This window comes from Lepidothrix coronata, unplaced genomic scaffold, assembly GCF_001604755.1.
Source record: "Lepidothrix coronata isolate B3197 unplaced genomic scaffold, Lepidothrix_coronata-1.0 Scaffold17, whole genome shotgun sequence".
NCBI classification, from domain to species: domain Eukaryota; kingdom Metazoa; phylum Chordata; class Aves; order Passeriformes; family Pipridae; genus Lepidothrix; species Lepidothrix coronata.
The window spans coordinates 7,097,235-7,123,854 of record NW_016690197.1 but is presented as its reverse complement, the minus strand read 5'-3'; the positions used below and the strand labels follow the sequence as shown (position 1 = coordinate 7,123,854).

General features: G+C 40.4%; 1 protein-coding gene across 3 annotated transcripts; it reads right to left on the bottom strand.

Moving 5' to 3' along the window:
• Positions 1 to 512: 512 nt before the first annotated feature.
• DUPD1 (dual specificity phosphatase and pro isomerase domain containing 1) lies at positions 513 to 26,620 on the bottom strand. 3 transcript variants are annotated; one of them, XM_017807198.1, is made up of 5 exons: positions 26,450 to 26,620; positions 19,847 to 19,976; positions 19,418 to 19,631; positions 9,519 to 9,739; positions 513 to 4,582 (listed from the first exon to the last, which is right to left on the bottom strand). In XM_017807198.1, exons 3-5 carry the CDS (start codon positions 19,600 to 19,602, stop codon positions 4,335 to 4,337), a joined length of 654 nt encoding a protein of 217 aa, XP_017662687.1. In that variant the 5' UTR covers positions 19,603 to 19,631; positions 19,847 to 19,976; positions 26,450 to 26,620; the 3' UTR covers positions 513 to 4,334. The 3 variants fall into 3 exon arrangements, with proteins under 3 accessions (XP_017662687.1, XP_017662686.1, XP_017662685.1); XM_017807197.1 differs by lacking the exon at positions 19,847 to 19,976; XM_017807196.1 differs by lacking the exons at positions 19,847 to 19,976; positions 26,450 to 26,620 and adding an exon at positions 20,355 to 20,457.

The window sequence follows — 26,620 nt, the reverse complement described above, 5'->3', positions numbered from 1 at the left end:
GTGGTCTCTAAATATCAAGAGGGCTGTCTATCCATGTAGCTTGTGAGTGGACAAGTTCAAATGTGGTATGTGTGAATCTACACCAGAAAAAAATCCTTGTCACAATTTTTCAAAATGCTTCTAATGTGATTGTTGCCACTGAATTCCCCCTCTAGCCCATTGACACTGCAGGAAGGTGGTTGGCTGAGGTGAAAGCGTTGGTCATCTTGACTGAAAACTGTGTCCCTGTTCCAGTATATAAAGCAGCTTTATAGGTAGTATTTAACATACCCAAATGTCAAAAAAATGTGTGTTTCTTCAAATAAAACCATTACTGTATGGTGTTGCCAAGTCAAGAAACTGATACTACAGATTCATGCGTGTAACCTGTTCAGTTCTAGTACAGGGGAGCAGCAGTTTAAGATAGTGGATCTGAATGGGAGCTAAAATTGCTGATGAAATGGTAAGTTGGAGTAACTTGTGTCTTAGGATTTCAGAACACTTGATGAGGAGAGCACAATACAACAAAGATCTTGGTTCATGCCACTTACGTTGTCAAATTTGTTTATTAAAGGCAGAGAGTATTAATAGTACTTAAATTATGTTTTCATTTTCACAAAATAACTGTCAACTTTTTTATGCTTAGGAAAGGGAAAGGTGAACTCAACACAGTTATTTGCAGCCTTCAGGTATGTTTAGCGAGGACCATATCTTTTTAAATAATTGCATCTCAAAGTAGCAGTATGCTTTGTGATTTTTCATTTGTGTGTTTTTACAGTGAATGAAAAAGGCACCTGGGTCTTTTATCTGCTGCTGTTTAGTTTTGAGTTTCGAAGCCTGTAACATAAAAGCAAATCAGACTTTCTTACTGTTTCAAATTTATGCTAACCTGAAACAGAGCATCCTGACTCCAGTATATTGCCAAAATTCTGTATTTGCAATATATGAATTAAAGGTTGGTTGGAAAATTATGTATAGCGTGTGCACAACAGGCGAGTTTCCAATCTATTTTTTTTTATTTCGGAATTGAATTCCTGTCAGGAGGACGAGGAGCTTTGCTACATCTTTTCCTGTAGTGACTATTTAGCTATGAATTGCCTTACTGCACTAAAATTTGTTTTGTAAGAAGGCTGTCTTTTCCTTTACAGATATACTTGTTTTATGTATTGTGTACCCATTGCAGTGTCAGTTTTGACTATGTAGTCTAACACCATCTGAGATGAGAATTAGCCGTTTCTTTTAGTGTCCCCAGAAAATTCTTCACAGAATTGCAATAGATTATTCTTGTGGAATGCAGGAGGCTTCCTTGCCCATGCAATCTTAGTCTTTGGTTTGACAGATAGAATACTCCATACCACTAGTGATTGGCAGGAAAGAGGTAAACTTGCCTTGTTCTGTGTATGTTTCTTACAGACCTGGTTTGTAGATGAAATCAGTGCTGCTAACACTTGTTAGTAGGTAGTTAGCAGCTTGCAAGAGTTGCCTGCTTTGTGGAAGTCACATGTTCCAGAACTTCTGCTTTTTCTGATTTAGTCTAATGGATTCTGGGAGAATGGTAGGCAAGAAAGTTGGGAAGTAAATGAGAAATATGTTTACTTCAGAGCTGTTTAATGGGCACAGCTGTACCAGCTGAGTCCTTCAGGCAAGACCTGGTTCTAGGGAAGATATTTACTTGTCTTTGAAGCAGAACATACTTCCTCTAGAAGCTGTCAAAAGGCAGTACTGAAAGCTGCACTCTGGCCCTTTAGTAAGGACAGGAATGGTAAGTGTTGTTGCACTCAGGCTACCTGATGCCCTCACAGTGGACAAAATATAACCTGTTTTTTACTAACTTTATAAGAATCTCTGTGATATAAGCAGAAAATGATGCTCTGCTAAACATACTAATCTTTCATATTAGATCACTGTCAATATCTTTCAGTTTTATAAGCTGTTAATTTATCCATCAGGCAGGCTGGTTGATGGAAACAAACTACATTTATATCCAGCATGGTAACTAGAAAGAATGGCCCTGGCTGTAGAGCTGAGAGTGATCAATTATGCATGTAAATCAACAAATCCTCTTTCAGTTACAGCAGTCATCAAGCTATATGGCAGGATACATGTAATTTGACTGAGGGAAATCCTGGTGGATATTTGTTATCTTGTGGTATATCATTTGGTACAGAATTCCTGTCTGTAAAGCTAATGAGAAGAAACACGCTGCTGCCGTGGAGGCGAGAGTGTTCAGCTTTCACCATCAGCCTAAATGAAAGAGCAGGGCCATGTATCTGAAAGCAGGTTTGTCTAACACAAGGCTGGGAGAACTGTTCCATATTTGAGTTTGTGAATTAAATTGCAGTAGACACTAAGGTGGTCTAAAAAGTTACATTTGAATGTCTGTGGAAGTAGATGGAAAGAGTTGAGGGACCTCATCTGAAAATATTTTTACTCTAACCCCATACTGTGAGTGCTTATTTATTTTTGAAGTGTCAGATTACTTCCAAGTTTCCTATTTTTTTCTGGGTTTTTTTCTGAGCATTTTCCCCCCCCCAATCTAAGTGTAGAGATACTTAATTTGCTGAAAGTCCCAGAGTTTGTGTGTCTCTATCATGAATATTTTTCACGTTGTGATGTCTCATTTGTTTTTTAGCAGTAGTTTATTGCAGCCTGAGAATTTAAAGATAAGGTATTTATTATGCAGATAAATACAAATGATAAATCAAAAGCATTGTATTATGGGTGTCTGCAGCCTTGGCTACAGTTAGTGTTTAGAGATGAATGATTTCCTGGGTTTTGGGCCCCAAAAAGATGTGAAGGAATAGGAAAGTCTTCGCACTAGAGATGGCTAGCCTGTGAAGATCTGTTAACATATATAAAAATGGTATAAAGTTGTGCTCGACTCTGGTTTGTAGCATATACTCACAGTTCTCAGTGTTGCGTTTGTGTCCCGTATTCTTCTTTTTTAAGTGTACAAGCCTTCTACACTTCATACTGCACCGAAGCTGCAAGGTCTTGTGTCAGGTGGTAAAGACCAGGAGAACTTTCCTGTGTGCTTGATGGCCAAGTCATTCTTTTCAGGCACTGAGGCAGCAAATAGCTCTTACCTGATACATTGAAATAGGGAAAATTCTGGTGGAGAGGGTGATGACTTGAGCTTTTAGCAGATACAGGAAAGGTAAACATGGCTTAATTGTGATCCTCCTGTAAAGTACATTTTAAAAATGTCAAATGCTGCTGGGGTGGCAAAACTCTCATTTGTGTCAAAACACAGTTTGATAATTTATGTCGAATAGGGTAAATGGAATAAGGTTGGGCAGAAAAGTAGGTCTGGTGTCCCCATTAGTGTATTTGTACCACTTCTGCCAACAAATGATTTTATTAACAAATGCAACTACATAGGAGCATAATGACCTATTCAGGTGACTAAAGCTGAGATAGGAGGAAACATGTGGTAGTTATAAGTATAAACAGTCTGGAAGCACAGCAGCAGCTTTTTCCAGGGTAGTCAGGTCACTGGTATTATTTAAAGGCTTCATTGGTGTCTCATGCCTCTTCTAAAACCTCATTAGAACTGGTTATAATCCATAGTTATTTAAGGGCTATATTAGGGCTCCACATGTTCAGCACTGAACTTCCTCATAACAATGTAAAGGCACTTCTTTATGTATAGATAGAACCTTATAAAATTTAGGTAATTGAAGGTTTTAGGACAAGTTAAGCAAGTTAAAACTGAAACTCCTAAAATGTCATGTGTATTTATCTCCTTAAATTGTTGTCTGTTGTAGCTGCTTATGCATTTGACCTTGTCAAGGGTTTTCCTTTGTTTCTAGTTTGCATGGTGTGCTGCAAAGTACATCTTGAAGGCTGAGTAGTTGATCCTCCTGTGGAGACTCTTTAAACACTATGCTGCCGTAGATTATTGCTCTGAAAGAAGACATGGAGATGGCAGGAAACAACACAAAAAGGCAAACTCCTGTGAAATCCTTCAGGACTCTGGACTAAACAATTATTTTTTTTCTTGCAAAATTTCTTCAGGAGTGCCTAGCTGCACTTGTTTAAAGGCAGTGTCCTTGGGTTAGGATCAGGATTTTGGGGGTACTCAGCTAGAGGAGAGTTTTAAGTTTTTGTGCTGTAAAAGCACAAAGAGAGAGAGAAACGTATTTGTTGATGTAACAAAGAATTCTGCTAAGGCTGGAACTTTCTAAGTCGATGGGTTTTAAATTTGGCCTCCCTTCTTTCTCATCTTGACAGCGTTTGAAATGACTTTGTTTTTTTCCAGCAAATAACAAATGATCCTTGTGACTGTGTAATTAACTACACCTTCCCTCCCCTCCTTCTATGGAGTTTCTTTTCCAGCCCTGCCAGGAGCAATACTAGATGGTGGTGCTGTTCTGCTTGCCGTCAGGTGGTAGGCTGTTTTTGCTGTTCCTCCTCTGCAGTGCCAGCGCTATGTCCAGTTCTCTCAGCTGCTTCAAGAAGCCCCGGTTTGGCAAGATGCACCGGTGCCTTGACACTTGCTCAATGGCATCCACCACTGTCATGTTCTTGTAAATCATCAGGTAAGCCAAGACCAGTGTGGCTGAGCGGCTGCGACCCATGGCACAGTGAACCAGAACCTTGTCTGTGGGAACAAAGAGAAGTGATGCAGAGGTGACACTGGGTAATCCTTTTCTTTGACAGTGAAGGTTTCTGTAGTGCCCCTGCTCTGTTTGATGGTCTGAATACCCTTACCAGCAATTTGTAAGGCCTGTCTTTTCACATATGGGGAATCTGAGGCTGTAAACCTTACTGTAGTAACTGAACAGCATCTACAGTAGAGATGATCCATTTAATTTTAAGCCAAGTATCTTTTTACTTGTGAACAAAGCTTACAGAGAAGGTCTAGGGGCTACAACCTTGCATAGCAAGCTCTACTGCAGCCCAGTCTTACATGCCTCACAAACAGTGTGCATGTAATTCTGTGTTTGGGAATAATGAACAAAGCACAAGGGTGTGGGAGGATTTGGTATGCTGTCATACCCTCCTTCCATGAGGATAAATGGGATGCATGTGGGGTGCCTTTCTCAGTTCTACTTAGCTAGACACAAAATAACCAAACTTGAATTTGTTTTGTTGTTCTGACAGTGATGTGCTTTGAGATCTAGATTGCATCACTTTATGCCCATTTTTGAGGGCAGAGGATAAGAAAGGCCATAGGCATATAACCAGGGGGTGGAAAGAAACCACCTCTTACACTGTAAAAATGCTTCTGTAGAAATCTCTGGCTAGTCACCCTGTTGTGTTTAGTGAAAGTAATATTTCACCACCACCACCCACTATCATCTCTCTGAGTGTTCTAATATGATCATCTCCTTGCAGTAGGAGCCTGTCTTGTATCCTGTGAATGCAGTGTCTTTGCCAATAGTTTTCATCTCTGGATAAATGTGGCTTGAGATTTAGATTTAGCTTTGTGACATTGCCTGGTTTAACTTGAGGCTTCCAGAGGCAGAGAGTCCTTGGCTTTGGATACTAGCAAGGTGGTAAGTCAAAGTGGAGACTTCCATGTTTGCAGTGTCTGTGGGACGTGGAGAAAGAAAACAGTAAGTGGTTATGGTCTGATTGACAGGTTTTGAAACACTTCAAAAGATTTCCAAAAATGATTCAGAGCCCTTGAGGGGGTCTCACAAAGGGTTGAACTGCTGAAGGAAGTAGATCTGGAGCATTCTCTTTAACACCCTGCTAAGCAATTGCCACAGGAGAAAAAAAAAAAAAACAAACAACAGTATCAGGGCCAATAATAGTTTATCTTTGTGAGCTGTGCCTAGTGAGAAGTGTTGGGTGCAAAGCCATGACTCTTGCTGATTAACTCCTTTACTTCCAGGCACAAGAGGATGTCTTGGCACAAGGAGCATTGCTGTGTAATGGATGCATCAAGAACTGCCAACACTAGAGGATTAATGGTTACAGTCTGTATCCTAATCCCAGCAGATAGTCTTAGAGGCATCTTGGCAAAATTCCAGTCCTTCTGATAACTAAAAGTGCCTCTTCCTCTCCTGGAAAATTATAATCCATTCTATTATTACTGCAAATATTTAAAATGGATGAAAACTCATTTGTTCAACCCTTCACTGCTTCTCTTTAGAGCTTCCCACCTTGTAAATGGGTTGCTGTTGAGGTGATAAAATACATGATAGGACAAGGAATGCTTTGCTTTGTGTGGGTGGCAAATGCAGGGGATCTAGGAGAAAATGTGGTTTTATATTGTTAACAAAGGCAAAAAAGGGCTGTATAATTTTCTGAAATGTCTGCTGGTTTGAAGAGAAGTCTATTGTTTGCTCTGTGTGAATAGTCAAGATCTGACTGCCTGTTACAGCAAAACACTGGTACTCTTCTGCAGAGCCACATCTCTTCTGTACTGTTTTGTAGTTTCTTTCATTCTAGCGCAAAGACCACTCTGAACTTTCTTTCCTCAGAAAGGAGTCTACTTTTGCAGATCCTGACCACTTACATCCTTCAAGGAGTGCCTGAATATCCAGTATCAGTGCATAGAGGTAGAGGTCTGCTGAGTGGTGACAGGTCACTATTTTGTTGACTTGACTTGGATTTGTGTTTCTTGAAACTTTATCTCTCTTGATGCAGCAAAGATGGAGCCATGAATATTGAGGTGTCTGGTCAAATGCCTGGGGTCTTTGTCTCATATGTTTCTTCTCACTTTGTTTTTTTTTTTTTTGTCTGTGTCTTTAATGTATTTTTCCTGTGACATTTTCACATGGAGTGAAAGTGCCATTCCCTTCTACATCTTGAGGAACTAAAATTGCAAAGGAGTAAGTACTAAATCTGTAGCATAATATGGAACCTAAAAGCCTCTTAAAATAATGTCTTCCTTTCATGTTAGTGAGGCCTCTCTGATAAAAATTTTAATCTGTCCTATGGTCTGAATTGCATGTTTTGGGAAAGCTTCATGCACAGCTGAATGACAGCATGCATAATTGTGAACCATTACAGTTTGCTTGTAAAACTTATAACTGTTCTTAAGTCTAGCAGCCCATGCTTAAACTCTGCAAATACTGCTCTGATCAAGGAATTTCTTTACCATCATAAAGATCTTGAATGTTAAGTCAGAATTACTGCATTAGGACTGTTTTGGCAGCATCCAAATTGCCAAGCTTTCTGGTCTGTTGCAGAAAGAGCCTTCTTCATTTGAATGACAACTTGTTTCAATAACATTGGCTGTTGAGCACCTTCCCAGCAAAAATAATTTTATGCAGGCATCTATTCAATTAATTTGATCGCTTGACTGGCTGAAGGTCATATACCAAACAGTGTAATACAGCTGAAGTAAAAAAACATAGATCGTTAATACATACATTCTGGTCACATAAGTTGAAACTTATGTCTTTCCCCCCTTTTCCCTCTCTACATTTGCTCAGTTCTAATACAAAGCAGCAAAGCAGTGTAATGTTTTTACTGGTCAGAAGTATTTAACACTACATGCTGGAATCCCATGTCATTACCACTGGAGATAAGTACTTAGTATAAAATCCTGTTTAGGAATCTGGATGCTCTGTCAGTCAGGAAGGTGCACACAAATAAACCTGTTCATTAGGCACTTGAAATGCAAAACACCTTTCTACACTAGATGTGCATCCACAAATTGTGCAGTTATGTTCTTGGAGGAGAGCAGTAGTTGCCTCTACTCTTTTCTCTCTGAGAGGCATCAGTCCACTCTTCAGTCTAGCTTCTGGAGTCATTCTGTTCTGTAAATGTTTATTGGAAAGCCATTGTCATGCTTTTAAACCTCAGTGTCTCCCTGGGCCATGCATAGTGTCTTTATGCGGGTCTTTGACTGGGATAAGATGTGCATACATGTAGTGTGCTTTTCCCTCATGATAAAGTTAAGAGCTTCCTCTTTTTCTTCATGAGTATTACAGTAGTTCTTTATTTTATTGGTCTCCATCAGAATAGATCTTAGCTGTCTATCTTGTTTAAAAGCCCTGTGAATGTGGCAGGCACTGCACAGCTACAGAAATTATTGCAGTTGGTAGTATCTACTTTTTTTGTTTTGTAGTTCATTCAGTCATTTTTGGATTTGGTTTCATGTTTCAGTGCTGGACTGGTGCTTGATACTGTCTCAGAACTTCCTGGACTTTGATGTGATTTTGAAACAAAAAGGTTAATACTCCCCCGCACCATGTCGTCCTTTCCTGCCACAATATTTATTGGAATGCAAGGGGTTTTTCCTAGCCTTTGCTGCTTCCCTTGTGCTTGTTTCTCTACCTCAGTACAGCAGACAAAGGTCTTACAGGAACAGGAGGGTGGTGGGAATGAGAAAGTCTGCATTTCTTATTCCAGCTACTCCAGTCTGATTCTGACCTCTGGCCTCCAGCCATGGCTAGACACGGGTGAGTGTTAGTTATCCACTCCTTTCCAAAGGCAGTGCTTCAGACGTACTTTTTGAAATGCCAGGTACATTTCTTCACAAGCAAGTAAGCTCCTGGAGCAGTTTCTCTTGCTATTAGGACTTTGATTTTTAAAACTGATCTGCTTTCAAGATTTTCTCCAGAACAAGGGAAGGGACTGTTGCTGTGGACTCTACTTGCTGAAAGGGTAGAATTGTAAAGGCCTGGCTGGCTACTGGAAGCAAGTCAGGTAGTAGCTGCCTACAGCTGAGCTAAACAGGCAAGAACAGAAGCTGACACAAGGCTAGAAACTTGATATCTGACCCTCTGATATTAAGGTCTCTATATGTCAGCAGGAAAGTCTTAAGTTTCTCAACTGGTTTCTGGTAAAATATCCTGTAGAGATTTATTTTTTTTTAACAAGTATGAGGGGGGAAGGAGTAGGAGTAATATTGAAAGTCAGTATGAGGCCTAGCTGTAGCACTTCACATCAGTGTAAAGCTTTCTGATAGAACACTGCTGGAGATCAGCAAATAATGAATTGTAGCAATCAAGCTGAGAAATTACAAAGACTTTAATGAAATGTTTCTAGATTACTGCTGTCAGAGCTGTTTTGGTTCCCTGCTGCTTGGAAGACGGCGGAGAGTAAAATGTTATAGGTTGGGGTAGATCTGATGGTCAGGTAGGAAGGGTGGTTTCTATGTTTATAGAGTGAATCTAATGCTGTAGAGCATGAAGCTGTGGAGTGACAGCATGGAATCTCTGGGAGCACTTGTGTCCTACTCCCGCTGCTATGCAACTAATATTCATTAAACCTATGTTAATAAGGATAATTTGAAGAAAAAACAGCTAATTTGTGGCACCCATGCAATGCCCAGTTGTCTCTGATGTGTTTATGACAGAGTCAAAACAACAACAAAAAATCTCTATCAGACAGGACACCTGTGCTGAGGACTTGTATCAAAGGGCTTGGTAAGGGGCTCTTGGGCTAGTATTAGTGAGAAAGGTCCTAATTACATCACTACCTTGTCTTAAGCTGATTCCCTACTATTAGCTTTGTACTTTCTGTTAACCTGTATTGGACTTGTTTTGTTCCTACAAGGTTAAATGCTGTGGAACTATGCTTTTAATCGGAGTAAATGTTGAACTGTTTTTAACCATTTTCAGCACCCTCCTTACTTCTTTCATCCTGAAGCGCATTATCAATGAATTTAGAAGCTGAATAAAAGAATTGGCTGAGGTTGAAAGTGGGGAGATCATCTGCTTCCACTCCATGGTACTCCACAGCCATGTTGTGGTAATACTCTGGTCCTGTATCCACGTTCCGCTGACCGTGGGCTGCGTTGAGGATGTGGGTGAATCCCTCCTTCTCCAGGCTGTAGCGATCTAATGCAGTTTTTCTGTTAAAACAAGAGCTGTCATGTAAGTCAAGAAGCTTCTTATTCATCAAGCTAGAAAATAAACTTAAGAAAACCTCTGATTTGGCATATTCTAAATGTTAATGATGTAAATGATAATGCTGTAATAATGCATCATTTACCATTTTTAAGAATCTTAAGATACTGCCATTTGGAGTGAATAATCTTTCTGGAGTTCATAACTATATCTCCCAGGTCCTTAGAGCCTGTTGAAAATTAACTTATTTTCCTGTTGCCTTTGTAATGTAGGCAGTACTGGCTTCTATCCATCTTTTACAAGAAGAAACCTGAGCTAGAAAAAGAAATAGAATGAATTATTTAAAGTCATAAAAGCAAATCAAGTGGCAGAACTTGAAACAGCACCCACGAATGCTGTTTTCCCCTTCTGTCCCACCAATTGGTATTGCAGAACTAATAAAAAGTCAGTAATACGTGAGTAGTAAAATCATCTGGTATTCAAAAAGAAGCTCTTCTTCCCCAAAAGAAGTTACTGAGTGTTTCTCCATTTCTTTAAAAAATAAATAAACAAAATGTTAAAAAACCCACCCTTCTGTGAACATTTTACTGTCATGTTTGGTCAAACCAGAGGTCTAAAACAAAAAGAACTGGATATGGAGATTGGATATTAACTTTCAGAGGAAGCTGAAAGTCATATATTAGTAGTTTAGCCAAATGTTCTCATATGTTCTTGTCCTCTCTTTCCTTGGACAAGGGAAGTCAGATAGGAGAGGAAATCCTAGATTTTTGTATGCTCAATACCCATGCTAAGTGCTTGCCAGAAGGATGAAATTCCTCAAAAAATACAGAGTTTGTGGACAGGCATGTAAAACTTTTTCTGTTCCATTACAGAAAGCTTTTAGTTTTGAGAAGTTTTGTTCTGAAAAAGCTGTCAAGTTTCATTAGTGCCTAGGAAAACTATTAAGCTTTTTTTAAAAAAAAAAAAAAAAAGCATAGGCTTTATTCCATTAATATATTTTCACGAAAGTACTGAATGATGTGCAGCAGCTTTTTCCAACCAAAAGTACCTTTCTCCAGGAATGTTTCCTCAACGTTTCCATGTGTAAATGCAGCTGCTGTCACACAGGATATTGTGCTGGACTACCTGTTTTTTCATAATTCTAGCCGTGATAGCCCAGAATAGCTTGAAATTCACTACCTTTCCAGCCTTTAAGTCAAAAACCCTCTTTGAGCAGTTAAGGACCTAGTGATTAGAACATTTAATGGATATGGATACTGATGGTTTTACCTGTGCTTGCTGTTATGTAAATTAAGCTCATGATAATTGGCTGTTCTGAGTAGACATGCAGAAATTCCTTTCCTTACTGGTCAGGAATTATAATGTCTTGACATTAGTTGTATTTTTGCTAGGAAATAATTTCATAAGTCACCTATAAAATCATGGAAAAAGTAAATAGCTCCAGTTAATGTAGTGATGCCTACATAATAAGCTCAGTAGACTCTGGAGGACAGAGAACCAGCAGCATCTTGCTGCCAGTGCTGTGCCTTGTCACCTTCACCTCATGTTAAATAACGTGCCTACTCCTTCCCCTTGTATTGGGCTATGGACAGTATTTAAAATTGAATGTCCAAGTTAAATGTCCTGGCTAAAGAGTAAGGTTGTAGTGAATACTACTCTTTATTTTGATGTACCTGCTTTCAAGTCAAGTTTTGTTTTGTCTCCCTGGTGCTGAAATATGTTCTTCATTCACCAGACTTGGCCCAAAGCATGTATCCAACAAACTGTGTAAGGCTGATGGCTTCAGGTCAGACATCTGTGCTCAACTAGAACTTCTACATGCTGAGTAGTAAGTAGGACTGTGGAGTAGCTAGGATCAGTAGAAAAACGAAGTTTTTGATGGACTGTAAGTACTACCAGGCTTTGGCTTCTGCAGGCATTGCTCAGGCTAATAAATAGCATTTGAATTAAATGATCAAGTTTTTCTGAGCAAGGACATCGTCAAACAGTAGGTTGCATGACAATCATTAACATTTGACACTTGTATTTATATGAAATCAAATTTTCCTGTTTCCTTGATTGGAGATTACCTTTTGACACAGTGGGTGCAACTAATGCATTTATTTCTGACGGTCACACTTCATCGTGTTCTGTGTCTTAGGATCTCATTTTTCAGTGTTTGGTGGCCTCCGTTCCAATAGCTATTCAGAAAAAGAAGGGATACTGTCTTTCAGTAGCTTGCCTAAGCAGTCATCTCAGCCTGGCCAAGCTCCTGAGAACTTCCCCTTCCACCTCCTAGTCTTGCCTGTAGCTGCGTTCTGTGAATTTGGGGCCCATGATGAACTTAATGCTTCGCCTTTTTATTTCATCAAAGGCAAGGCAGTTTGGTGTTGGTTTTGCACCACAAATGCATTAGCTGTTCTTCTGCCCTTGACCTGCTGGAGTTTAGGAATATACACATTGTATATACACTCTCTTAATTCCCTCTGTTTCCCATGACTTGGGCTAGAAATGGAATCCAAAGCAGCAGTGAATCAACCTTGAATGCTGCTGCAAAAAGCCTGTTATAAATGCTCAAATGTAACTAAGTCAATTTCTCTGAAATAACTTTTTTTTTTTTTTAAAGCAAATTGCAAGTGTACCAAGGAAATAGTTAGGAGGTTTTCTACTCCTCTGTCTTTAACACTGAAGAATTTATGCTGTTCTCCTCAATGCTTGGGATAGGCTGATTTTAAAATGTCATCTGCTTTTTAATTGTGCTTGATATGCAAACTGATTCAGCAATACCCTTTAGACTGAATGGAACCTTGCCCAATGAAATTGTTTTCTTTATTATATAGATACACATTTTCTCCTTTCTACTGACATTGCTAATCTGAAAAACTTCAAGAAAATGAATGCTCAGTGTTGAGCACTCAAATCTGTTAAGTTCTTCACATTTTCACTGGAATAGCTATCACTCAGACTGTGTGTAGGTGTTGTAGAACCTGTTAGGTGAACAAAGACCTAAAATACTTGCCCTGTCTACCTGGAGCAGGGTCAATATGGGCCCTGTGACTCTGTGGCTAGTGCATCTGCAGGCTGAGCTATTGCATGCAATCTGTGAAGAGGATGTCAGGCACTTTCCTTACAGAAGATATCCTGGACAATTTTCTCTATGAAAAGCTTTTCCTAAGGTTTCTAACATATAATGTTGTGTAGACATATGAAGAAACAGTTGTTGTGTAACAGAAAATAGGGCTCATTGGACTGCAAGAGGTGCTTGCCTTGGGCTTTAGAATGTGCGTCTTTTGAAGAAAGCTGAAGTGACACTTAGTCTTTTTGAAGAGCAGAAATGTTTAGTTTCAAACCTAATACAGAGATTAGAAAGCACTTTATGCTCTTTCTTCTTCCTCACCATCCCCCCAGTCTTGCATTGGATAATCATATTTTCATAGAAGATCCTCGCTACTGTTCTTTGAAAATTTTTCCTCTTTTTTTTTTTTCTTTTCCTTGTAAAATCTGTCCCCAAAAACTAGGCAAAGAGCCCAGCTGGACTACCACTTTTCATACTGGGTCAAGTCTGTCTCCTTTTCAACTCCCATCAGCCATGTTTTCACTTTGTACTTTGATCTTAAATATTACCAGGCAGAGATGGCCTGTGCTGAGACTCTGCCATAATATAGGCAGTTAAACTTGAGGTCGTTCTGGGTCTGCAATCTGTTGATTGCCAGTTAACAGAGAGCAAGAAGCAGTCTGTTAAGCCCTCATAGAGGGGACCTATGTGCCTGTAAAAAGAAATGTTACTGTGCCTCTCGACATGTCTGCTTGCACTGGGTTTAGCCATCGGTGAGCTCTGGCTTTGTGTGAAGAACTGGCTTGCTTTCCAACCTCAACTGAATCTGTAGTGTAGATGCCACTGTGAAAGCATCCCTCTATCTGCCCACTGTAATCAGAGCCTACGGGGTTTTTGTGTTTCATCATGCATGATTGTTCTGGTTACACCCCAAGGAGAGGGGAGTGCTTTTGGTCTTCCTTGCAGTTTTTATCATGCCTGAGATATCAGTATTTTAGAGGAAAGGGAGGAATAAATCAAGCATAAATACTTGAAAATATCCAATTGGTTGAAGTTACTAATAGCTTAGGATCATTCAGGGGTATAAGATTCACACACTTTATTGAAGGATTTATAACTTTGTTTCTAATTCACTTTCAACTAGAAATGGCACAGATTTTTTTTCCTTGTACTTGGCTCACTACCAGAATGTAATAGTCAAGCTAACAACATTCTTCTTTTCCCCTCCTTGGGTGCTGCTGTTTCCTATTAAATTGCAATTAATACTTCCATTTTTGTGATTATGGTTGAATTTTAAGTAGCCATTTTAAAGAAGAGTTTGCTACAAATGCCAGTGTAGGTGAAGTCATAAGCATTTGACTGCTCTTACAATTGTTTTCCTTTTGTATATCTCCACCATCTGTGCTATTAGCACTTGATTTCCTTTTACATGGCACAGCTGAGGTTTCCAGTATCTGTCTTGAATGTGTTCCTATGCAGGGAAGGTGAAGTGTGCCACTGGGCACACTTGGTGTGAATGGTGAAAATTTCGGTATAATTCAGTTTAGTAAGAGATGAGCTGGGCAGATTGGTCCCATGTAAGAGCTCTTCAGTTTGGAGCACATAAAGTTATGCTAAAAGTTAAGCATACCCAGAAGTCCTTTCCTCTGTGTTAAGCAAAAGCTCAGTGCTTTTCTGAATCAGACCCTGCATTTACTGTTGGGCAGATGGGCTCATAAACATGTTTTTAAAGTTCGGAGGTAAGGGGGAGTACTTTGATGTGGGAATGCCACCTAAATGGTGAAAATCTGAAATAAAATCAATTTTACATAGGGATATATTGATACTAAGAAACTCACCAAGAGGGAAAACTGACCCAAACAAAAGTGTCATCCATTTTCAGATGGTTCTCAAAAGACTATTTACATCACTTGGGTTGTGCAAGGGCAAGTAGAGGGTTTGTCCAAGGCTTTAACTGTGCCTGGTGTCAGTTTTAAGGCTAAGATTCATAGGATTAATGGCAAGTGCTGCAGCAAAGTCTGCCTTCTTCTGGAAGCAACAGTGTAAGTAGTTATAACAGGAAAGAAATGCTTTCTTTCAGGTTGCTGTCTCCAGTGTACCAAATCCCTGCTCTCTCTTTCTAAAAATACTGTCATAACAAGCTTTAGTCCCAGCTGCTTTCATCAGAAAGTTGCCCAAACCAATGGAGTTGGAAGAGAGGGGAAAACAACTTACAGACACTGCAGCCTGCACCTCCACATGAAGTATTAAGTATGTTAAAAGCAACTAACAAAGGGAAGAGAAGGCGGCTCATGATGAAAACACAAGTGCATCTGAAGGAAGGGCAGTAATCCTCCAAAATACCTGATGAGGGTATGGGCAGAGCAACTCCTTCCACAGGAGAGTCAGCACCTTACAGCTGGTACTGGTCAACCAGATGAGTGGTATGCTTATAAACTTTATGTAGAGCCAAGCCTCTTAATCTTCATGCAATCTTCTCTTGTGCAATGCAATGATGTTTCAGTATAGACTGTTAAAGCCACAGATTTTCATGACCCAGATTGACAAAACACAGGGAAATCTGAGGCAACATGTTACTAGGAGAGGAATTGTCTCTCTCAAACTTTTCCATTTTCTTAAACATTGAAGGAAGGCTCGATGCAGGATGATAATTTACCAGATGGTCAGTGTCAGAAAGAAGCTTCCTGAATATAGGCAATATTGACACTTTCTGAAGAAAATCTGGCAGTTCTCCCTCCTGGGGAGAGATGTTGAGAATTTCCAATAATACTGACCCAATTTTCTTTGGTAACTCCAGCACTAAGGGAGTCTAGAGATAGCACAGCATTGTATCCCCTTTTCCTTCCGAGGTGTTGCTCCGTTTCTGTGGATACCTCCTGTTCAGTGTGAATTAGAAGAATTTTTAGGTACCACTGAAAATACTGAACAGGATCTTCAGAATATGTGGTAGAGAAAGATTTAGTAGTTCATTTTCCTAAAGCCCAAAATGGTGGATGTAGTTTTTGTAAGTGATACAACCTAGATATAGCAAATAGCTTTCTGCAAAGGCTCCAGGCACATGTGTTGTAGTTAGTCAGTTCCTGGTCTTGACTTCAGTCACTCATCAAGTCTTAGAAATCACCTACAGACAGAGATGTTTTGTGGGAAAGTGTTACTTGTCTTGGAAACCATTGGAGCTTTGAGGTTTATGGTCCAGTGTTACAGATCTGATTTTCTGGATTGTTAAACTGCTGTTACAATTGGCAGATTCTCATATTAACAGAGTTGAAACTATGTCCTCAAGAGTGTTGTTATAATCTAAATCTGCATACCCTTCTCTCTTTATATGATTAATACTGGTGTAGATGCTAGGGGTTGATAATGCTAAATGGTAGGAAGTAACTGTTTTCCACCCTGAGTGAGTACAATCTGCTTCCTTCTAGGTTAATGCAAATTGTCTTTCTACTTAGTCACTTGGAAAAAGCCATACTGTACTGGTTTTCTGCAGAAGGGTAAGAGGATAGAATGAGTTTTAGCTAAGCATGTATTTAAGTGTTTAGTTATTTATCTTAATTATCATGCACTCCAGTTTGTAGTTTTGAGTTACTTGTGTGTCTTGTTAAACCTTTCCTGTATTTGTTCTCAAGACCATGAGTCTGGGACAAGCACAGACCATAAAGTGCAACCTCAGTTCAGCTGCATATCCAGAAAATTATTTTTCATACTTGTAGAGAATTAGACCCTAGAAGACTTCTTTTCTTCTGGGAGTAGTTTGAGAACACAGGAAGAACTGAAACTGTGATCAGACCTTAAATCCTAATGAGATCTAGTGGACAGTTAAGAGGAAAACAGATTCTTGGGGGACCTTTTCAACTGAAAGACAAATTTTGAACTCCAGAAATGTGGAACACTTAACATCATCGCAGGTAATAAGGCCATCACTGAAGAGCTGCAAGAAGAAACTACAAGATGTGTAACTGGCAGAGATTTTCCAGGTGATTGGGGTGGAACAAGCAGGTTTGGGATTAGCCAGTAAAACTGCCTGTGGAAGTAAGCAGGTGACCAGTGAAAGAAAGAAGCAAGACAAAGCTGCTTTCTATCCCTTTAGAAGGCTTCTAGATGTGAGGAGGATACATGCAACCACTGATCCTGGTAACAGTTGAATCAAATCTTGGCAAAGTGTTTTATTCCTATCACTGAGCTGTCTCATACAAGTTCCAGTGTCTGGTCTTTAAAAGTCCTTGGAACTTGCTGGAGGAAAATTTCAATTGGAGCTGAACACAGCATGTTATATTTTGAGGCTTTGATTATTCTGGGTCTGACAGGCTCATGGAGATTTCATTGCCTCTGGGCAACATCTGCAGCAAAGCCTTGTAACAAAAGGATTGAGTGGCCTCACAGGGCTCCCTGATAGCCTGTATTGCATTAGAAGGAAGATGTGGTTACTAGTCAGGGTAATTAATTAGCATTTCCATAAGCAGTCACAAGTCCTGTTAACCTTGTGAATGCAGGAGGCAGGAATAAAGGACAGATGTGAAGGCTCCGAAGATAAACTTTGCATGCGCGTTCCCTTGATTTTGTTGATGAGTTCCACTAAATTCTTTCAAGATCCATCTTAATTTAGCATGGCTAAAGATGCAAATGCACCCAACATCTGTTAGTGTCTCCATGGCAGCTCTGTGGCCACCAGTGCTATAGCTAGGTCTTAACATAAAACGATACAAAAAACCCCTGCCACACTGAAGGGGTAAGCTGTTGGTCAGAAGTAATATGTGGAACTGGCTGAGGAAAGATATGGAAGTCCCTGGTCTTTGCCTGCTTCAAATCAAATTTTAGTTATCGTAATGAAAGGCTGCATCCTTCCTGCAGACCAGTTCTTGTCTCAGATTTCCTCCCATGTCAAGTTTGTCCTTACCTGGCTGACAATAGTCATTCCCTTTTAGGGAGTTGCATTTTCTGGTGAAGTTTTATTTTTGTTCACTCCCCACCTGCTTCTCACTTGTTTTTCCTTCTCCATTGGTTTTCTCATTCTTTTATCTTGTCATGTGTGAGACCTGTTTCCCCTTGGAGCACCACTGGTTTTCCTCCTGATGTAAGACCAGTCCCCTGCAGAAATATGCTGCCCAGCCTGAGTGTAGCTCCAAGTACCTCTCAAGAAACTTGTGTTTGTGTTCCTCTTGTTAGTTAATGCAAAGTGCCAGGTGTGTGCTGTATTCAGAGTAGCACCTCCTAGCATTTACTGAATTGCAAGGTGTAACAAGCCACTGCTACAGGAATGATTGCAGGAAAGGCTCAGTGACTGGTGTCCTGTGCTTAGAGACTGACTGCTTGTCTTGTTAAATCCCTTTGCTTAGAGGGCACAGCTATAGCTTCATCACAGAGATAAGAGGGAAATTCTTTTAACAGCTTCATTCAGGATAATTCTGCTGGTGATTCTGAACAAGAAAGTAGGAAATAAGTGCCAGAAGAGGCTGTTCTTTACAGTGAATTTTGAGTTAGAAATGTCTAAAAGAGGGGCAGGGTAGGATGTGGAAAGGAAAACTAGACCTCCTTTTCTTGTGTTCCTGAATCATTTGGCCAGGCTGTTCCCATGGCTTAATTGTTTTATCCCACACCACATGCACACACTCCCACTCCCACATCTAAAAGTGGGAGCCCTGGCTTGGTCCAAGCCCAGAACTCCTGTGTCTTTCTGTTGCCTCTGGCGCCACAGAAGTAATTGGTGGATGATATTAGGAGTCTTGTAACTCTCAAAGCTGTATATCTTTCCTCTTTTATAAGCTGGCAACAGATGAATTTTAGAACCTTTTAAAAAATTATTGAGAACTTTGGAGCCAGTGGGACTCCTACTTGTGCCTTTCAGTGATGGTGTAAAATAAATGTCATGTTAGTGCAGAGTGTAGAGGAAAGTGGGAATTGGACCAATAATGCCTAAGGGGTAAGGAAAGCTCTCTTGCTCTGCTCAGGGTTTGGGTTGGGGGATTTTCTGATGGCACGTCTCCCTGCTGCAGCAGTCATCTCTGCTTGTTGGAATAGGCTGATTCTAGTTTAGTCCTGTGCTTGGCAGAACTAAGTCTGTTTTGTGGGTTTTTTTCCACATCACATTTGGTCTGATTAGTGAGACACATCTCTGCAGCTTTGCCTTCCACAGGGTTCTTTTTTTTAATCTCTTGAGCAATTTGGAAATGCACAGTGTTCCATGTACACAAGCTTGGAAATTCAGAAATACCACTGCAGGGTGAGCGGTCTCTTTTGTCACTTTTCAAGAATTACATCTTAGGCCTAAACTAACCTAAGGTGTGGTCCAACACATCTAGGCCGTGCTAACTGTGGAATAACTTTCATTCAGAGGTGAATGACAAATCACTCCTTGATATGAACCATTTAAAAATAGATCACAATGAGCTTCAACTTTTGCAGCCTACAGTGGTGCCACAACCAGTGCTGTTACTCTGCCTTTAACAGCAGACCCAGCCACACTTAACCTGTGCTTTTTTGTAGCAGCAGCAGACACTGTGTGCCTATAACAGTAAGGGCCATACCAGGCTCTGATTGCTCTGTTGAACGCTGGCGTCTGTCAGTAGTTCAAAACACCTTGCTCTGTTGGTGAGCTGTGCTTACTACAGCGTAGTCATCTCCTATGTAGGGCAGATGTACTGTGTACACTTACTCATCTCCTATGTAGAGGTTGGGCCAGACTTCATTGACGTGAGTGTACTTTGGGCATCCCTTCCAGAGGAGTCGTTCCAGTTCAAATGCCCCTGGGGTACAGTAGTCCTCTTCAGGATCTACTTTGATTGCTGTGTATGCGTTTTTCTTCCCAGCATTCCAACTTCCTGATGACATTTTATCCATGGAGTAGTGCTCTTGGGATGTGCAAGAAACTGGAATGCAACCAAAGCAGATCATTAACCTGAGGAAGCACAAAGCAAGTGACTTCTGCTCCAGCTGTGGGACACTGGGAACAGCACTGCCCAGGTGCGACTGGGCTGCATGTTGTATGAGATGGATGACCCTGCTCTGTGGCAATCACAGACTGGCACCCAGAGTTCTGCCCACCCCCAGACTAAGCAAGGAATATGTTGTTGGAGGAGCTCACCAGCAATCGGAACAAAAGCCAAAGGTTTGTGATTACTGAAGTTCAGTCTCCACTGGGAATTTGTTTCCTGGAAAATCCACTGGTAAGAATTTGGTAGGTCTAACAGCTAGGGTCTAAAGCACCTGGGGAACTGAGTGGAGGAAATTTAATTTTTTTTTTAGTCATTAATTAAGAATTTTCTAATACCTTGTCCTTTTTGTGATTTTCAGCAATGCAGGGAGATGAAATGTGTATTCAGGTGAATGTTGGTTATACCTGTTCTACTCTCTTCTACTCTTCTGTTTCCTATATTGCCAGCTGAAAACTTTCCTGTCATCTCTGTCTATGTGTGGGCTCTGTCTTGTTTTTCCTACTGGGACTCCCTGATGTCTCAGAGGAGCAGTTGCTCATGTCTCTTGAAGGGACAGGTTGAACCTTGGGGTTCTGTAGGAGATTCCTAATAAGAAGATGTGGAGTTGGGCTTGATCTTATGAAGTGAGGAAGTACAACCTGCCAAAAATCCACCTACCTTGCAGGCAACAAATCCTGTAGTGGCTCCCAAAATTTTTTTGTGTTGACTGTTTGTGTCCTTTTAGTTCCAAAAATCTGGCTAATGCCTTCATGCAGCTATTGTAGAGTTCTCCTGAAAGCAGGATGACCATATTTCACTGACATCCCATGTACCCATGGGGTTTGTTAGTTCAGTTTGGGCTCTTTTGTACTTGTCATGTTCTGTTTCTCTGCAAAACTTGAAAAAGCCAAATGATTCCTGTTTTCCTACTCCAAAGCTGTGCAAGATTGTGGAGTCAGTTTTTGTTTGGCAAAGTGTACACCTTTGTTCAAAAATTGGCTTGCTTTCACTGGCAAGGGGATCTGTGGTTTAGACAAGCTTCCTAAAACATGATGATGATGTTTAGCTAAGTGGTCCTCTGTTGAGATTTGTAAAGGGCTCTGAGAATTCCAGCTTCTAGCAAACTTACCTTGGGCTTAGTCTTGTGTGCCTGTGGCATAGCATCAAATCCCATCTCTCTGCCCCAGCAGCCATGCCCCAGGACAGCCTTCTCCCTTACCATTCCAGAATTATGCTAATTCTACATGCAGACTTATTATTATCTGTAGATAATGTTAGACTATCAGAGATACAAATCTAATACAGTCTGACTTTGGGAGTGATTAGGCTGTTATCTAGAACTTGATAAGAACTGCTGTTTGTCTACTGAGGAATTATCTTAACTGAGAGGCTGTTGCTTTGATGCTGAAGGACTGACTAATTTTATTCATGGCTCCATGAAACGGAGAGGAGGAAAGGAAGGGAAGAAGAGAAAGCAGTGTAATCAGTAGTCACAGTTGGTTGCCACAGTGTATTGATTTGTTACACCTTGGAACAGGGCGATTACATCTGCAGATGATCGTTTGTGGTACTGTAACACCAGCGCAGTTTGAAGCTTGGGTAGCACTCTGAAAGTTAGACCACTGCTGAGAAATACTTGTTTCTGTCTGTCCTGGGAAGCCATATGCTCCCTGAACTTTCAAGTACGCTGTGTTCTTTTATGCCTTGCCAATGTTATCTGCTGCGGGGATTTTTAAATTGAGTTAGAGCACAGGAAAACATCAGTTGAAATTCCTCTAATAAAACATGTATTTCAGATTTGACTCTAGACTAAGTAAGAAGTAACAGAGTTTAAATAACAGGAGGGGAAAGGGGGGGAAAGGGACTGGTTTGCTATTTGAACTCTGGCATTAGTTACCATGAAACATTTGGTTGTGGCAGAAGGGCAGAAGGGCTTGTGTTTTTCCAGGAATCAAAGATGTCTAACTTCATATCTTAGTGGTTATTCTCTGTACACCAAACAGAGCTGAGAGAAGACTATTCCCTAGGCCAACCGTCTAAGGAAAAAAAAGTGTAAAGTAGACTGGATTTTTTGGGGGTGGGTATTCTTAATGCTGTTGTGGGTATAAGGGACGACTGTTCAGCATGAGCCCAGGCAGAGAAAGCTCAGATTTCTGTTGCAGACCTCTGGGGCAGGGAGACCATCCCTTACAGAGTGTTCACCCATTGCAGTCAGATGGCAGACAGATTGCAGGGTTACCTCTGCACAGGCTTGTTGGAGCAGGCTCACACCCCCTGTGGTGCTTCATTTGGGCTAAAATACTTTGCATTATAGATGAGTTAGTGCAGGCTGAATGATGTACCAGTGCAGCTTCCCTGTACCAGCTTGGTAGCAGGAGTTCCCTTCCAGTGAGGCAGGGCAATCTGTGGCTCATCCCACTCTTTCCCTGTGCCCAAACCACAGCTTCTCTCCTGCCTTGCTGGGCTATGCCAAGGCCAGGCTGTGTGAGCTGCTGAGACCTTCGCACTCCCACCCTGTGGTGCTGGTCAGGAGCCAAGGGCTGGGTCCACCTCAGTGGGGCCCTGCAGATGCTCAAGCCTGTGAGATTTCACCTGCTGAGCCCGACATCCTGTGGGTTCTGCTGCTCAATCCAGCGTGTGCAGGGAACACTGAGCTGCCAGCGCTGTCATGGGCTTAAGTGTATTATCAGAACAAGGATGATAAAAATTCAGTCATCTGCATTTTTATACCCTAATTTTTCTCTTCATAAATAAGACCAAAGTGCATGTTATCTAATAAATTTTATTTGTTAATCACTTGGATGGCTGAAATATTTCTCCCCCTTGGGTTATATGTATATAAATGAAAATATTGTTAGTGATTTCACAAAATGGTAATTCAGAATAATGGAGAGTTAATCCTCTTTTCATTAGTGAGCCACTTCAGGACATACACTGTGGCAAATTACACTGCATTTTAAGTCGTTCTCAAGTGCTGTGCACTAGAAAAAAAAACATTAAACTAGTTTTGCATTGATAGAAGTAATTGTGTGGCTAATTTGGATAAGCAGCATGCATTAGGCACAGCAAAGGAATCTCTTCTTTATGTTCACTATCCACTCTACAGCTGCCAGATGGAATTTCTTATGCAGCTCTTTAGCTTTTTTTATTTTATTTTTAACAAAACAGGGAGGGAGGAAAGAAAGTGCAAGGGGGGGGAAAAAGGAAAATCTGCCAGTCTATCTGCTGTTTAATTCAGAGCATGAACACAGTCTAGTGTCTGAAGCAGTAATATGGCAGTGAAAGATTTCCCTTCTGCACCATGTTTGGAGTCTCTTAAACTATTCAAATTAACCCAAAATTTCCAGTAAAGCCCTGTGAAGTCACAGAATGTAGTCCTCACTTTCAAATATGTTCAACAGGAGAGATATGCAACCTCACCACAAAATTTGTAGGGGGTTACTTAATGCTTTTAGGAATGTCAGTCATGAGCTCTACAGTTTGGTAATTCCACAGATGGGGGAGAAAACCTGAGCTTAATGTCTAGAGGTGAATGTCAGAGCTTCAGTGATGGTGTGTACATTTCTAATGCTGGTTTTCCACATGTAGTGGAAGTTTCTGAGTACTTTGAGACTGAAAGCTATAAGTCATTAGCTACCTAACAAAATACTGTGTTTCTTAATATCTTTGGCTCAACGTGCTATGCAAGCCCTAGTGCTGTGTATAAAGATGCCAAACAATTCGGCAAGATTTATGACTGGGAGTTAAGATCCAAGTCAGCTGTAGAGACTTAAAAAGAAAAGAAAAAAAGCAGACATGCACAGACAAGGATTGCATTTGCCCTTATCCTCTGCAAGGGCCTAAATACCCTCTCCCCTTTTTTTCTGCACCCCTCCCTGACCCAGGGGGTTTCTCCATCACTGCTGTTGTCCCAAGCATATGTACTCCGGCCACCAACTTGTGGCTGTATTTGTGTGCCTGAAGCTACTGATCTTCTATGAGGTCAGAGCCCAGTGGCATTGGTAAAAAATATGCAAAGATAGAGGCAAAACAAGTAAAAAGTTGGAGGAAAAATGGAGACAGAGGACAGTTTTCCTCGCTCTTCCCTTCAGATGTATGAGCTGTTCTATCTTGCCTGTCATAGGGGCATGGAGCTTCCTTGACTTAATGTCCACTTCAGTCCATATTTATATAACAGAATAGTTGAAATTCTTTGCCACCCATGTTTCCTGCTATTGGAAGTTCTCCCAGCCCATATGACATCAATCACCTGTGCTAGTGGGGCTTTTGATGCTGGCTTTATTAAATTTAATTTGGTGTGCACAAGTGTACCAGGCTTGGTTTTGTAGTCACAGTTATCTAAAAGCTACTTCTCCTTGAAAATACCAGCAATTACAAATTTATCTGGTTTAGCTGGGAAGTGAAGGTTTTCAACATTTAGCAAACACCTAAATATATAACCTGTTTGTAAATGTGGAGGCAGATTTGAATCTAATTCCTGTTTTGATGCTTTCAGATTTTGCTTCCTACCTCTTTCCTCATGTCAGCTCTGAGAAAGGAGTGGAGCTGTGGTATTTCTGGGAGTTTTTTCCAAGATGCCAAGGGAGGGAAAGAAAATAATGAAAGCAGACTATCTGTCAGCTCTGAGCCTTTCATGAGGAGTCTACAGAAGTAATGACATATCCATTAGACTTTACACCTGCATCAGTGCAGGGGGAGATAAACATGGTGCCCTTGAAATTAATCGGTGGTTTGACCCTCAGGTCCAGGGCCCGGAATAGTTCATCTACTGCCATGAACTCTAAATTTGACAGAAGAACAAAAAAGTGGGGAAAACAACTCTGTAATTTTGATTGAGAAATTATTTTTGAGCTTGAAGAGCTTGTTATTAAGAATTGATTCCCATTTTTCTGATGTTGCATGGAGAGCTGACTTATTTGAATGTTTTTATTTATCAGGTAGAATTCAACACCACTGAAATTGAAGGATGTCTATTTTCTATCGACTCAAAACTGAGACCTTCTTGCCTTCCAGACAACTGCAAAAATAATGTTTTTATTTTTATTTACTTCCTCCTTTCAGTTTAATAACTACCTTAGATAAGACCTTCATGGAGATACAGTGTCTGTAACAAGTATGTACAAGAGGGAAATACTTGAGAGAAGATAAGGATGGAGAATACCGGTTCTTCTATACTTTCAAAAAAATATGAAAATGGCTTGAATCTTCTTTGTAATCTGTCTCCAGGTAAGCACTTGCACAGTGCTGAAGGCGGACAAAAATCAGATCTAATGACTGAGGGTCTTCAGAAATAGTGAAGGAGGATCTTCACTGAGCAAGTTCTTGAATTTTTAAGAAATGTTCTGTTCTTCCATTTCCAGCCCACGTGCCAGATACATACCTCCCTTCAGGGTGAAAAAGTTCCTACCCTTTTTGAGTATGACTAAGCAGAGGACTGTTTTATAAACTGGAAAGTTCTTGCAGAAGCCAATGCACATGCTGTCTGGAGTGCAGTGTTTGCACTTGGGAGGAGGGTAAACAGTGCTTGGGTTTCTAAGCTTTTTGTGACTCAAAGTACATCAGTCGAGCTGAGAGCTGGTCAGCTGCAGTAACATAGGCTTGCTTTGTCAGATGATTTAACTAAATGAATTTAAAATGGTGCTCCCTTATATGCCATGCCCATGATGTTTTGCTTAAGACTCCAGAGGCTGGCAGCAGCCATGGAGAGAGCTGTGTGCTTTCCTGTGTAACCTTACACTTGCTGCACCCCAGGGTACTGCAAAGAGCTGTGGTGCTGCAAAGGTTCCTTGGGTGCGTTTTTGACTTGGTTTTGGCTATTCCCCCCCCCCCTTCCTTATACGAGGATGAAAATATTAATCTTTTCCAAATACTTCTTGGGACAGAGGAGAAGTCCTTCTAAAAATTTTTTCTCTAAAAGAATTAAGCGAATTCCAAAACTGGAATTCCCCAGGTACCTGCAGTATACTTAGCCAAAGAATAACACAGTCCTGTGTTCCCTCTTCCTGTTCTAGTCTTCACCAAAATTCATTTACTTCAGTTCCTTTATTTTACCCCTGCATTCTTGTGCTTAAAGCATTCAAGGACTGTAAAATAGTTCATCCAATGCATTTGTCTTTAAACAGCTTAAAACCAGAAGAATCATAGCCTCTGTGCAATTATTTCCCAGACCCTCCTGCTGTGAATATTCAAAACTAACCAGTTATTTCAATGAATTTCTAAGCCACTGATGACTTTAAAAACTTATTTTTGCCCTCATTCTTTATTGTTGACTGGACTGGTTAATTTAAAACAGATTAAGCTGAGATTTCATTAAATATTGTGAGAGTGCCCAAAGAAACTTAAGACACACCATCATTTGAGAGAATTGCAATTCAATTGGAAAAGTTAGATTTGACTGGAGGATGGAGTAATTATTGAAGAATAGGCAAAATATTCTGGGACAGATGTTACAAATCTTAAATTGCATTTTTATTCCTAACTTTTCAATTGTAATTATCTCTAAAATAAATACCCTTTTGACATCTAATTATCTAATTTTTAAAGTGATTCCTGTAACATGACAAATTTGGTTTTCTAAAATTATAAATTATACCTTCAGAACCTTTCTGATGCTGTAACAGTTTTAAACTTTTTTTTTCTCTGCAACAAGTTTATGAAATTAATAGTTACCTTGCAAAGCTCTCAATCCTCTCCCCGGTTTACTAAACTAGGTTATAAAAGGAAGAAAAGGAGCACAAGAAGTACAGCAGAAAATGTATATTGCTTAGTCTTACCTGTAAGCTTAGGTGGGTGCTGTAGGTAAGCAGGTCCTGTGAAGTGCAGCAGAACGACAAAAGAAACCTTACTAGCTTTGCAACTAGAGTCTATTTTTAGAGGAGGATTTGCTGACTCTGACCTTGAGTGCTACCCCCTCCAAATGACGATCTTTATATCTGCTGGTAAAA

Coding starts and splice junctions, on each gene's coding strand:
- DUPD1 (XM_017807196.1), bottom strand. CDS start 20,448: ATGAAGGCATTAGCCAGATTTTTGGAACTAAAAGGACACAAACAGTCA. Junction 19,632..20,354: donor CAGGATTTGTTGCCTGCAAG/GTAGGTGGATTT, acceptor GTTGCATTCCAG/TTTCTTGCACATCCCAAGAG. Junction 9,740..19,417: donor AACCTCTACATAGGAGATGA/GTAAGTGTACAC, acceptor TTGTTTTAACAG/AAAAACTGCATTAGATCGCT.